General features: G+C 30.4%; 1 protein-coding gene across 1 annotated transcript in view; it reads left to right on the plus strand.

Moving 5' to 3' along the window:
• The window catches only part of Aldh7A1 (aldehyde dehydrogenase 7 family member A1), a 631,978-nt gene that overhangs the window by 250,412 nt on the left and 368,872 nt on the right, over positions 1 to 12,694 (plus strand). The window contains exon 3 of the mRNA XM_089594934.1: positions 82 to 269. Within this exon, the coding sequence (XP_089451060.1) occupies positions 82 to 269 (188 nt within the window). The remainder of the gene's footprint in view (positions 1 to 81; positions 270 to 12,694) is intronic.

The following is a 12,694-nucleotide window of genomic DNA, read 5'->3' on the forward strand; positions in this document are numbered from 1 at the left end:
GTACTTATTTGTATAAATAAAAGATCTTTCTTTATACAGCTTTACTGAACGTATTTTACATGAAACTTAATTTTGTTGTAGGTAAAATACTTTCTGAGAGTTATGGAGAAGTTCAAGAGTATATAGATATCTGTGATTATGCTGTTGGTCTATCAAGGATGTTACCAGGAAAAATTATTCCGTCAGAGAGGAGCCAACATATACTTATAGAAAACTGGAATCCTCTAGGAGTCATTGGAATAATAACAGCATTTAATTTTCCAATAGCAGTAAGATTTTGTAGTACATTTAGTTTACTGTTTTTTACATGCTAAACATAGAGTTTCTTGTATTTTATTCAAACCATAATTAGTCCTTAGGTGTAAGTTTTCAGTTGTAGTAATAAAATGCCATACTGAGATTTAAAAAATTGCACTGAAAATTTCTTTTAAGATACTGTTTTTTCGATTTCTTCGTTTAGTAGAATACATTTGCTTATGAAAATCTTTGTGCTTCAAAACTTTCAACTCAGAAAATTTTCAAACAGTTTTAACAAACAGGATATTAAGATGAAGTGCAAAATAGTTTTTTGCAGAAAATATAGCAAGTAGAAATAAAGATTTAAATTTAGAATTCACACAAGCATCATACGCATTTTGTGTTTTTCACATAACAAATCGCTACGAACATTCAAGAGTAACTCACAGCTTCTGTATTCACACAGTAGTTGTATATAACACTCGCACAACGTGTCATCCCACTTAACTGATCCATACTCACTAGCCCACCCAAACAATGTATAAAGTAATTATTGCTCAAGAAATTGTTATACTAGAGTTCTAAGGATAAGGTTGTATAAACCTAACGAATTCAACATAAAGCTTGGCTCTCCTGTGTATGGTAGTGCAAGAGAAAACGCTGCAAGATGAAACCTCTGCTCATTTCTTCATCTCAATGGCCAAGCTCTTCTTCCACTTTCTACTAAATAAGTGAGAATAAGGGCCATATTGCAGCATTTTATTTCACACTGCAACAAGCTCAAAAATATCTCTTTGCTACTCTAACTATATAGGGGATTTGGTAACACAGTAAGAGTCGGGTAGGTATGATTAGTCATCATTTTTTTATGTACTAGGGCTTAATATTCTCGTATAAGCACTGCTTAAATGTGTTATTTATCCTTATAAAATTAAAACATACATCTCAAGAAATAGTTTTTACACATTTGTATACATATTGCATGCTCGCGTGCTAGAAACGAATGTAAAATTGTGCAACTAATAGCGTTACTCCACGGGCCTGCAAGGCCATAAATCATTGCACACGACTCTCTTCCGCTTACTTGACACAACTTATGTGCTGTCGTTGTAGCCAATCCACACTGACTGGTACAGCAAGAATAAGATCATCCAAGCCTTTAAAATTACGAGCAAGTCAACGCCATTTGATACACGTTTTATTCGTTAATTGCGATTCCTGCATAACTTAAAATTAAATGCTCAACCTCAGTGGTAATAAATTGAGTTTGTGCTGAGGTAAATTTGATAAATTCATACATAGACTAGGAATTCGTTATAATATGTGAACTTAACAACTCATCTCCTAATAATAGAGTTTTTATAGAATTCTTTAAGTATTCTCTAAATTAAAGAACGAGTTGGCAGTGGATGCTTGGGCACCCAAGTATAAAATTATACTTTTATGAAACTATGTGGCAGTCAATATTATTATTAGTAGAAATATTTTTTTTTTTTTAAATATAGTAATGGTGCGATCATGATAATAATGAGTGTACCTACATTACGTATAAGTCTAGTACAAGACTACAATCTTATCTACAAACTTTAATGTCTCGCTCACATCTATCATGTATGCTCACATACTTTATTCTAATCCACATTCAATGCCCAACATTCAATAAAATTGCGGAGGTTAACAAAAACCACCCTGTAACACTGCTTTCTTAAATAGGGTAGTATTACATACCACTTAATGTCCCTTCAGGACGTTCCATTTGAAAGATTGGTAACTTAACGGGTAACCTTAACATAGAATCAGAAAAATAAGCATTTATATGCACTGTAGAAATCTCTTAATCTATTTTCGTATACGAAACTACTTTAAGATAATCCTATTGAATATCCAAATAGATCTACATGTTTTTTAATACATAATTAAAAAAAAAAAGGTCTAGTATGCGTTAAGGCGTGTATGTAAGTACATTTGTATGAGGAAAATGATTGCTAGCGTTACTGCATGTATTTGTGCTCTTCTTACCTCTCTGATTTTTTTCCCTGTTAACTGTGATAAACGTCCTTAACTTAAATAATCAGAGAATTAACTAATGGAAAAATGATAAAAGAACAAATGCTGTCAAAATCAATGAATCTATTTGTGAAATATAAAGAATGATACATAAAGTATACCATTTCAAGAAGAAATCTTGCTTCTCATAGTAGGACCGCTTATAGCAAAGTTAGTAAAGGACTGAGTATGAACGCAGGAGACTTTGCGTATCAAATAGATCTTTGTCTATTTGTCATAGAGTTTAATATATATTTTTCTGACTTTGCATAATATTTGCTAATTATTTGTATTTTCTTCATCATTATATAAATTTCTTAAAAATAACGCTTAACTGTGATACAGCATTATTCTATTACATTTGTTATTGAATGTAAAGAGGTTATAATACAATACGTAAACTAAAAGTCTCATTTAAAAGCAAAAAAAAAATAATTTTGTGCTACAGTGTTGCCAGATTATCAATAGAAAAAATTTTACACTTTAGTGTAGAAGTATCCCGAGAAAAAATAAAATTATGACATCTTGTTTTTTTAATCAGGAATAGATCAGTCCCCGTTATTAATGTCTGATCACTCTTTTGTTCATTAAATTATTACCAGAAACTGCAAAAAAATGTATATTATATTTGTAGGAGAGCAAGTAATAATCCACTGGTTTTTAAAATTTTTATAATAGTTGAATAAATTCTTTAGCAGGCGAGTGCTGGTGATGGATTATCAAACATTTTTCATATTGTTTATAATAAGCTTATTAATAGTAAAGTAAGTAAATGCAGGCAATAACAAGACCAACTGTTTTTTAATTTTTTGTAATAATATAATTAATTACTACTCGAGAACATGCCAACGATGAGCAGCTCCACTGTTTCATGACATTTGTATAGTTAACAAAATTATTTTTCAGGTAAGTGACAGCTGCAGATAGTTAATCCAAATATTTCTTACTACTGAATAAATTATAATTTGCTACTTGGAACCTTTTATTGCAGTTCCTTTTAAAATCTTTTATTCCTACTACACAGGCTTAACTATTGACAATGTATTGTCAAGATATGTTATTTTAACTTCCGAGATTCCTAGAGTTATTCTCAGCAACTAATTGAAAAATCTAATGAATCTAGTATTATCAGAAGCATTAAAAATATTTGGATTCCGTTCATCTCTCACTGAAGCACACCACCTACAAATTAATGGCTCGTTTTTTTCAGCCACGCTATGTTAACGATTTCTTAAAAATTAACGCTAAAAATAAAAATGACTGGAATGAAATGGTTCCCTTTGAAATGCATGAGAAAAACACTTCAGTTTATTCAGCAACAGGCCTTAAACCTTTTAAACTTGTCTTTAATAGACAGGCACGTTCTCTAAATCCATTTTCAGACGAATTCTAACTGGCAACATACAGCTAATATAGCAGTGATCTTGCGTGCTGTACATGTACACTCCAAGAAGTTACTCGTGATAGACTTTAAATATAAAAAACAAAACTCAAAATTACGTTTTGATAATAAATCATAGCCACATAACTCGAAAGTTGGAATTACAGTCTATGAGCTCAAAAAATTTCGGAAAGAAAAATGAGATAGATTTTATAAGGAAGTTTTCAAAACTACATAAATAAATAGCAATAATTATTTTATATTACAATAAAAAAATAGAGAAGTATTTAAAACATTTTTAAACAGTGAAACACTGCTTCCAGTAAAAAAAGAAAATTGATAACTACTTTGTTGATGCAGATTGATCTGATCACTATGTTATTTACAAACATTGCTCTTTTGCTTCTGCTAACGCTAAGGTCTAGTTTTATAACAGGTGAGGAAGATACACCTGCAAAAAATTTGGTCAACATGCTTTTAGTTAATAGTCTAGGTATGTATTATGAGTACGCTAACGACGTCAGACTTAGTCATACAGGATGGCGCATCACTATCACGATAGATTTCCGTAGTGTTGCAGACCAAAATGAACTAAATAATAACTATCTAATAAAAACTCATAACATTACCATAAACAACTAAATACTGGGTTCAAACAATGTACTAGAGTACATAAGATTTGAGAATTAAAAAATTTAATACTAAGATACACGTTAACCAATATGATTTGTTCAACAAATTTAACATACAAAGATTGAAAACTTTTTTTGCATCTAAAATACAATACATACATAGTCAAGAAAAAAATGGAAAAATTTAGTAGAAGTTAATTCTAGCCACATGATAATCAAACGAGCACCCCTACAATTCGTGGGGTGATTTAAAAAAAAAATATTTTAATCGATGAATGCTGATGATCAAGATAAAATAATTACAGATATAAATAATTTTTACAGCTCTTTACAAACAACTAAATATCTAAAAGCAAGAAAGGGTCTTATTGTATATTTAAATTTCGAAAAAATACATGTAGAATTCAGAATAAAAGAAAGACATGATAAAAAACTTTTTAAAAAAATGAAAAGTTTATGACGAAGGAAGCATGTCAATTAGATAATGATAACAGAAAATTTAAGTATAAAGTAGAAGTATTAAAACAAACTAACTCTTTTGAAAAATCCCTATTTTTTGAAACTAAATTCTAATGAAACACTCATCAGCGTAGTGAAAAGCCCCTGACAAGGGTACCTACATCCTCTAGAGATACAAAATAAACAACCATCAAAAATTTTTAAAAATCAATTTGTACAAAGAAAGTATACGCTGCGTTGTGACAATTCCACTGTAACAATCAAATGCCTGCACACACTGTCCAAAACAAACGCAGATGTTATGAAAGGTGAATGAGCAGTTAAACTTAGTTTCTCACTGATATGTAAAGAACAAATCAATAGTTATACCATCCACTCGATTCCAGTTTAAAAAAATGTACACTCACATTTAAAAGGATATGTTAGCATTGAGCTCTGATATAGTAATCTGATCGTTAGCAATAACCTCTAAAACTATTTCCTTACCAACGAAAATTTTTAGAATAAATACATTAAAGATAAAAAAATTTTATATTGCCGACCAGATATGACTCTTTTTAAGATAATACAGATAATCTTTGTAAATTCTTTTCATCTTCAAACCCGTCAACAGTAGCATCAAGAACATGTCAGATAGCATTATGTAAATCATTAATTATGTATTTTATAAGACTAGAATTCACCAAACAATGGTTGTACTCTGCACAAAATACTACTACAATACAAGTTTGGTCTGAAAATTATCCATCAACTACACTATCAACTGAAATGAAATTACAAAGTACGGGAATACTAACAATCAACAGTAGTTGTATTGCTTATGCTCCTGGCTACACCATGCACGGAGTAACAACACTGGTATTGACAGAAACTTACTGCTATATTTTAGAGCTTTTCTACAGCTCCGCAAATTTATTGAACCTTTCTGATGTCAAAACAATGAAAATTAGCAGTTATAACTTAACTTGAGCTACAAGAGGAAAAAAATACGAAATAAATAAATGGGCAGAATCAAATGATGCAACAGCGTTAACTAGAATAGAGAAAATCTTAGAAGATATCGCAATAAAAATACAAGTAATTCATTAAAATATAGTGGTAATTTTTGGAAGCCTAATAGTAAACCCAACTATTGCAATAGTCATTACTTCAACTTTATTAACATTCTTTAAGAAATCAAAATAGAAGTAAGCTGAGTTACCATGATGCGTATGCAGAACTAAATCAAATAGATCAAATGAGCCTTAAATTTTTATAATGCAGCATACTACACCACAAAAAGTATGAAAAATTGTGAAAATTCAGCACCAATAATTGCCAACTAAAAAACTGATGACTACTTGACAGTGCTAGGTCACTATAAATTCATCAAATGTCTGACCAAAAACAGTAAATAAACACCCTTGTCATTAAGTGCTCATCGACAAGTCCATTGCGAGTGTATCAAGATGTACTAGAACGTTTTCCAGAAAAATTTACCTTATTTGAACGTACTTACTGTTACTAAATCTTAAAAAGAAAATTTACTCCCACACATAGTAATTATTTACATATAAATCGATGCCTCGGACGAAAACTAGCCCATTTCAGATTTTCCCTTTTAAAGTAACATCGAAAAATCTGAACTAGGCTGGTTTTTGCACAAGGTGTCGATATATTATTAATATTACACGTAGTTTTTAGAAATGCTTTAAATGTTTGATTTCAAGCCAGAAAAGTCAACATGGAAATCACCAACGAAAACTTCAACACATCAATCCTTTTCTCTTCCTTAAACTTCTCTTTCATACTGCATGAACGATAATTCTCCAGTACTAGCAAAAGTTATTACCGGGTTATTCACTGCATGTCACTAAAAAATATTCTCACTACACCATTAATTTAAAACTTCAATCCTTCAACTAACATAGAAGTATATTTGTTTAAGGAATTTTAAGCCACTTTCGGCAGAATCACGTATTTTTATATTACCGATATATATATATATATATATATATATATATATATATATATATATACAATATTTATGTATATTTGAGTGATTCTGTTGCAAATGGCTACAAATGCCTTAAACAAATGTCACAAAAGAAATTGCTTAAAAAAATTACATTTTATAGTAGTTGTACCTCAAATACTATTAACAACGAATGTCTAAAGTAATTCTACTACAAACCTTTGGGTCAAAAGATACACGGTATTTTGTATCAGTCAATTTGAGTCAATTTTAGGAAAAAAACTCTGCTAGTGATACGTGTGACTGAGCTGCTTACATGGTTATAGTGTTTTAACGAAAATGAAAGAAAAGCTAGGATCAAACTCTATCAATTAAAAAAAATGTTATTCTATTTATTTCTTTCATTTAAGTATTACAGCTATTAAAAAAGGATCGATAAGAATCACTAAAAATAAGTTTCCGTTGATTTTTGTCAGAAATTTATTACTTTTAAAACAATCCTTATAATTTTTAATTGGTGGTACCAAATTGAACAATTTCTTTAAATTATACTTCTATAATCGCGTTATGCATTAGGGTAAATCAACGATTTCAGATTGGTAGCCTTAAAAAAAAGTGGGACGAAAGTAGATTTTGCTTGACTCGCCGCCCTTCGCCTCGTCCACCGTGACATTCTTCTGGTCTCTTCTAGACCACATAACGCCACCACACGACAAATTTTATAGATATTATTTCATTTTCTTATCACTAATTCAACAAAAAAAAACCCGTTTCTAAAGAGATTTGAGCCCCCGATCTTGTGCTTACTAGTCGTGGATCTTATCCACTCTGCCATGAGCAATCCCAACGCATGAATATAATTCCTGCATCTTGTCGAAAGATTCGTGGTTACTGTGTATTTATTTATTTGATTTAAATATTGAGTAAATTTATAAATAAACAAAGTCATATAATATATATATATATCACAAACTAACTTCTTTAGTTAAATGTTTTTTTCAAGAACTTAAAAAAAAGTATACATTAGTATCATAGTTTTTCCACATGATGATAAATATTTATTTTTATATAATAAATTTTTTACCCTAGCAATAAATAAATAATTGCTTATACAATTTTTGATACTTTTTCAAAACTTTCGAAAATTCAAAAAAAAATTTCTTGTACTGTACAAATACAATCATTAATTTTTATTGTGTTTCATTCTTCAACAATTTTTTTATCCACAATTAAAGTGATTTTTTTGACTTAAGGACGTTCTTCATATAATGAGCGAAGGAAAAATTCAGAGAAGTGAGAGGAACACTAATATGTGCAGTAAAACTAGCAATTGCTTTTCTCATGCGGATGTACTCACATACTCACACACATGCTTTTACGCATACGTGCTCCCTTTTTTCTAAATTCATATTATAACCAACCAAAGAATCTGTTTGGAAATGTGATAGGTTTATATAAAAGTATTTTTTTCTACGCAAAAAATTGGGAGATTCCGACAGGTTATATAAATGCCGTTTTACGTGATTATTTTAAAAGGTTTGAAATTTTTTTAAATTAAACATATACGAAATGATAATACAGTCAAACAAGCTACAACTTTTAAGAGTACTTTTTATGCTCTTTCAAATATGTGTTTGACATTTCAAAAACCAGGTGTAGGTCTCGGGACCCCCGACAGAAGTGAAACTTCCAACTCAAATATTATTAAGTTTGGTATAACAGAAACTAAGAAAATTAGATTACTCCTAATTTCAATACCTCTTCAAGAATCTTATATTAAAATAGTAAAAACTTTATTATTATTACGTATTCCAGCACGCGCAAGCATCAAATACATATACTCATGTTACATGTGACTTGCGTATGCTAAGTACTGCTATGTTTGCAATGTTATATGTATTAATATACGTACGAATTGTTACAGAATGAAACAAAAATTTTTACCATAGTGCTCTCAAAAAAGGTGCTCTTGTCCAGTCATGCGAGACAAAAATTTCATTTATTTAAAATTTTCTATTCGTGCATTATCCGAATACGGCATGCAAAAGATAATTTTTTATTACCCATTCTTTTTAAGATGCAGTCTAAAAATGAGTTAATCAGGGTTATGCTTGTGCATAGTCCAACCCGTCTATGTTTGTGCACCTCCATCATGTGGTACTCCTATACGTTACCCGTAAAAATTATTATTTTTAGCAAATTTGGTTCCCTTTAGAGATACAGCGCTTTCTTGTTTTTAAAGGTAAGGTTGTCGTATTAAACATACTTTAAACTTTATTGTGAATGACAAGACAATTTTACTAAAGTATAGTCAATAAAAAAAAAGTTTTTTCATATTTTATGTGATGGACCGATGAATTTATATGTGCAAGTCACCACGTGGCACGGGTGGCTGCTACGTGCTCGCCACCACTCCTAACGCTGCCACACACCGCAAGACACATTCATTTATTTATTTTTTGATAATATAAATATCAGTTAATAAATATAGATGAAAATTTAGTAATTAGTAAATATGTAAGTAACAACATAATATTTAAATATTAACAGTCAAGGAGTAATAAGTTTACATTATTAAAAAAAAGATTTAACTATATTTTCTGTATTCTTCAGCATATTTACTTTATTTTTCTTTTCTTTTGATCAACAGTAGTCGTTTTTGGAGCCATCTGAAGCTCTTCTAACTTAAGGAATATTGTATATTTATTACTTAAGTAAGTATTTTTTAGCATAAATTTATTGTCACCAGTGGGTTTAAATATAAATATAAAAGCGTGATAATTCAAAGTCCCCGGAATCATTCTTGCGTTTGAAATTTGACGTTTTAATGTTTTGGCAGTTTCTGAGTAGTCAGTTTTACTACTGAAAAAAATTGTTATTTCTTTGCAATATTTTTCAGCTCAATGAAATAAATCTTCTGGCGTCAAAATATGGTTCTCGGCCAAGAGCTACGAACTCGATAGTCTACTAAAATGCTTGCTTTTGCGAACTTCTGCTAAAATGCTCAAATCATTTTCACGATTTAGAAGAAGATGAAAATTTGTTTTGTTCTTTAAGTGTTGGGCTACGCCACGCCGTCATTCACTTAGTGAATTTTTTTGGATGAAAGGGATTTTACAATAACACAGGCCCACAAACTAAAAGATATCAGTACTTTTGACCAGATATACTCTTTCTAGTGTATTTTTGGATGCTGAATTTGCTATGAAAAAATAGCCTGCCGCAAGATATTTTGAGATTTATGAGAAAAAAACCTTTTTTTTTGAGGTTTTTTGAGAATTTTTCAAAACACAATAAAGAGAGTAAAAATAAAGTAATTTTAATTTTGTAATTCAATTCCACAGGAAAAAATACAAAGAAAATCATGTTATAGTTTTTTTTTAAATCAAATTTCAATTCACTATTCAGCGTCGAAACGACTAAAAAACCGCGATAAGTCACAATTTGCTTCAAATTTGGTTAAAATGACATTAAAATCCAGTTTTACGCTTTTGAATGAGTTTATACACATATTAAAAATACTATACCAGAGGTTTTTGTGGTCAGTAATCATGAATTTTAAGTCAGATTTTTTGTAATGTACGTTAAAGAGTGTAAAATGTGGAATATATATAGTGATTTTCTTGAAAATTGCTGTTTTAAATACCGTTTTGAAGTTTTTTCACGACTTGGTATATAAAAATAATATTAACTTGGAATGTTAAGTATAAATTAGGCTTGAAATTAATCATGAGTGACTCGAACAAGCCCGTGTTAACCTATTTTGGTTATTCTCAAGATGTTGTCGTATCAAATTGATTCTCGCTTATGTACACATTTTTCATCGAAGCTTCGAAATAAAGGGCTTTTGCCACGTTTTTGTCCCCTTCTTGGCGTGACATTTCTTTTCATGATCCAGCAGTAATCTGCTAACATGTTTATTCCCCACTTGCCTTGAAATCTGCGTTCAAATTTTTGTAAGTCTAGGTGAAACCTTTCACCTTGCTCTTCACTAAGGTCACCGTTATTTTCAGGAAATTTATTAATATGTGAATCAATAAAATGAAGTTTTAAGTTCATTAGACAGCCTCATATCTGGAAATTACGTACCATTTTTTTCACAATATTTATGTAATCCTCGTCTTTTGTGTTACCTAAAAATTTTATTGACACCTATTTAAAGCTTGACCATGCCGCTTACTCGACATCATTCATAGTTGGGTCAAAGTTTTCATCTCTAAATAAAGTACGAATTTCAGGACCGTCGAAAATTTTTTTCCTTAATTTAGCATCAGGTTTTTGATGAAACACTTTTTCTACGTATTTGAAACATTGACCATCTTTATCTAATGCCTTGACTAATTATTTTATCAAACCAAGTTTTATATGGAGAGGAGGTATCAAAATTTTGGACAGATCCACGAGGGGTTCTTTAAAAATTTTCTGTCTTCCGGGCTTCTATGATTCTCTTGGTGGCCACATTTTTTTTCTATGGTGATTTTTTTTTATCTCTACTATTGAACATACACTACTAACATGGGTAGTTTGTGAATCCAGATTGTTGTCTCAGTATCATAGATAGAATTTTTAAGTCCCCACATATTTTCCAGTTGTGGTTCTCGTACTTTATTTTCGTCAAGAGCAATTCAAGATCACAATTCTTCTCTTTCAGTACATTTGAATGTGCTAACGGTATAGGGGCATACTTGTTTGTGATGTGAAGAAGAACAGCTTTAAGGCTGCGCTTTAATGAATTAATAAATTGTCGCCAATTGTCGAATTTGTGAACGTTTGGTTTCAACTTATCTATAAGTCCTTTTACATCAGTGCAGTATACTGGATTTGAATATTCCTCAAAATATTTACGGAAGTTTTTCTCTCGATTACGGTAAATGCTTACTTTTGTACCCTTTGTCAACAAATTTCTTCTCTTTCATTCTGATGCTAGTAATTCTGACTGTTCTATGGTTAAACCCATCTTTCTAATTAAATCATAGAGACTTTTTTGATCAAATTTTTCAATACTTCGCTCTTAACTAACAGGAACATATTCTTCATCGCTGTTTGAAAAAAGATTTTTTTCACTTGAGGAGGATTTATAAAAATCTTTCTCATCTGTTGCATAATCATGTTTAATAAAGTTTGTAATAAAGTTTATTTAAACAATAAGTTTATGAGAAGCTTAAAAAAATCGAACTATATAGAATAGACGCATATTTGTTAATTTGTTAAATCCAATTAAAAAAACAGAATCTGGTAAACATGATAACGTGGATCCATCCAAAATTTTGATACCTCCTCTCCATATAAAATTTGGTTTGATGAAACAATTAGTCAAGGCATTGGATAAGGATGGTCAATGTTTCAAATACGTAGAAAAAGTATTTCATCAAAAACCTGATGCTAAATTAAAGGAAGAAATTTTTGACGGTCCTAAAATTTGTACTTTATTCAGGGATAAAAACTTTGACCCAACTATGAATGATGTCAAAAAAGCGGCATGGTCAAGCTTTAAAGAGGTGTCAATAAAATGCTTAGGTAACACAAAAGATGAGAATTACATAAATATTGTAAAAAAAATAATACGTTACTTCCAGAGATGAGGCTGCCGAATGAACTTAAAACTTTATTTTCTTGATTTACATATTGATAAATTTCCTGAAAATAACGGTGACCTCAGTGGAGAGAAAGGTAAAAGGTTTCAGCAAGACTTACAAAAATTTGAATTCAAGTAAAGTGGAGAATAAACATGTTATCAGGTCACTGCTGGATCATAAAAAGTAATGTCACTCCAAGAAGGAGACGAAAACGTGGCAGAAGCCCTTTATTTCGAAGCTTCAATGAAAAATGTGAATGTAAGCGAAAACCAATTTAATACGACAATATCTTGAAAATAACGAAAATACGTTAACGCGTGCTTGTTCGAGTCACTCATGATTAATTTCAAGCTCAATTTATACTTAACATTCCAAGTTAATATTATTTTTATATACCAAGTCGTGAAAA

This window comes from Copidosoma floridanum, unplaced genomic scaffold (assembly GCF_036245765.1).
Source record: "Copidosoma floridanum isolate Cflo_tuat_1 unplaced genomic scaffold, Cflo_Japanese_pri ptg000021l, whole genome shotgun sequence".
Lineage (NCBI taxonomy): Eukaryota > Metazoa > Arthropoda > Insecta > Hymenoptera > Encyrtidae > Copidosoma > Copidosoma floridanum.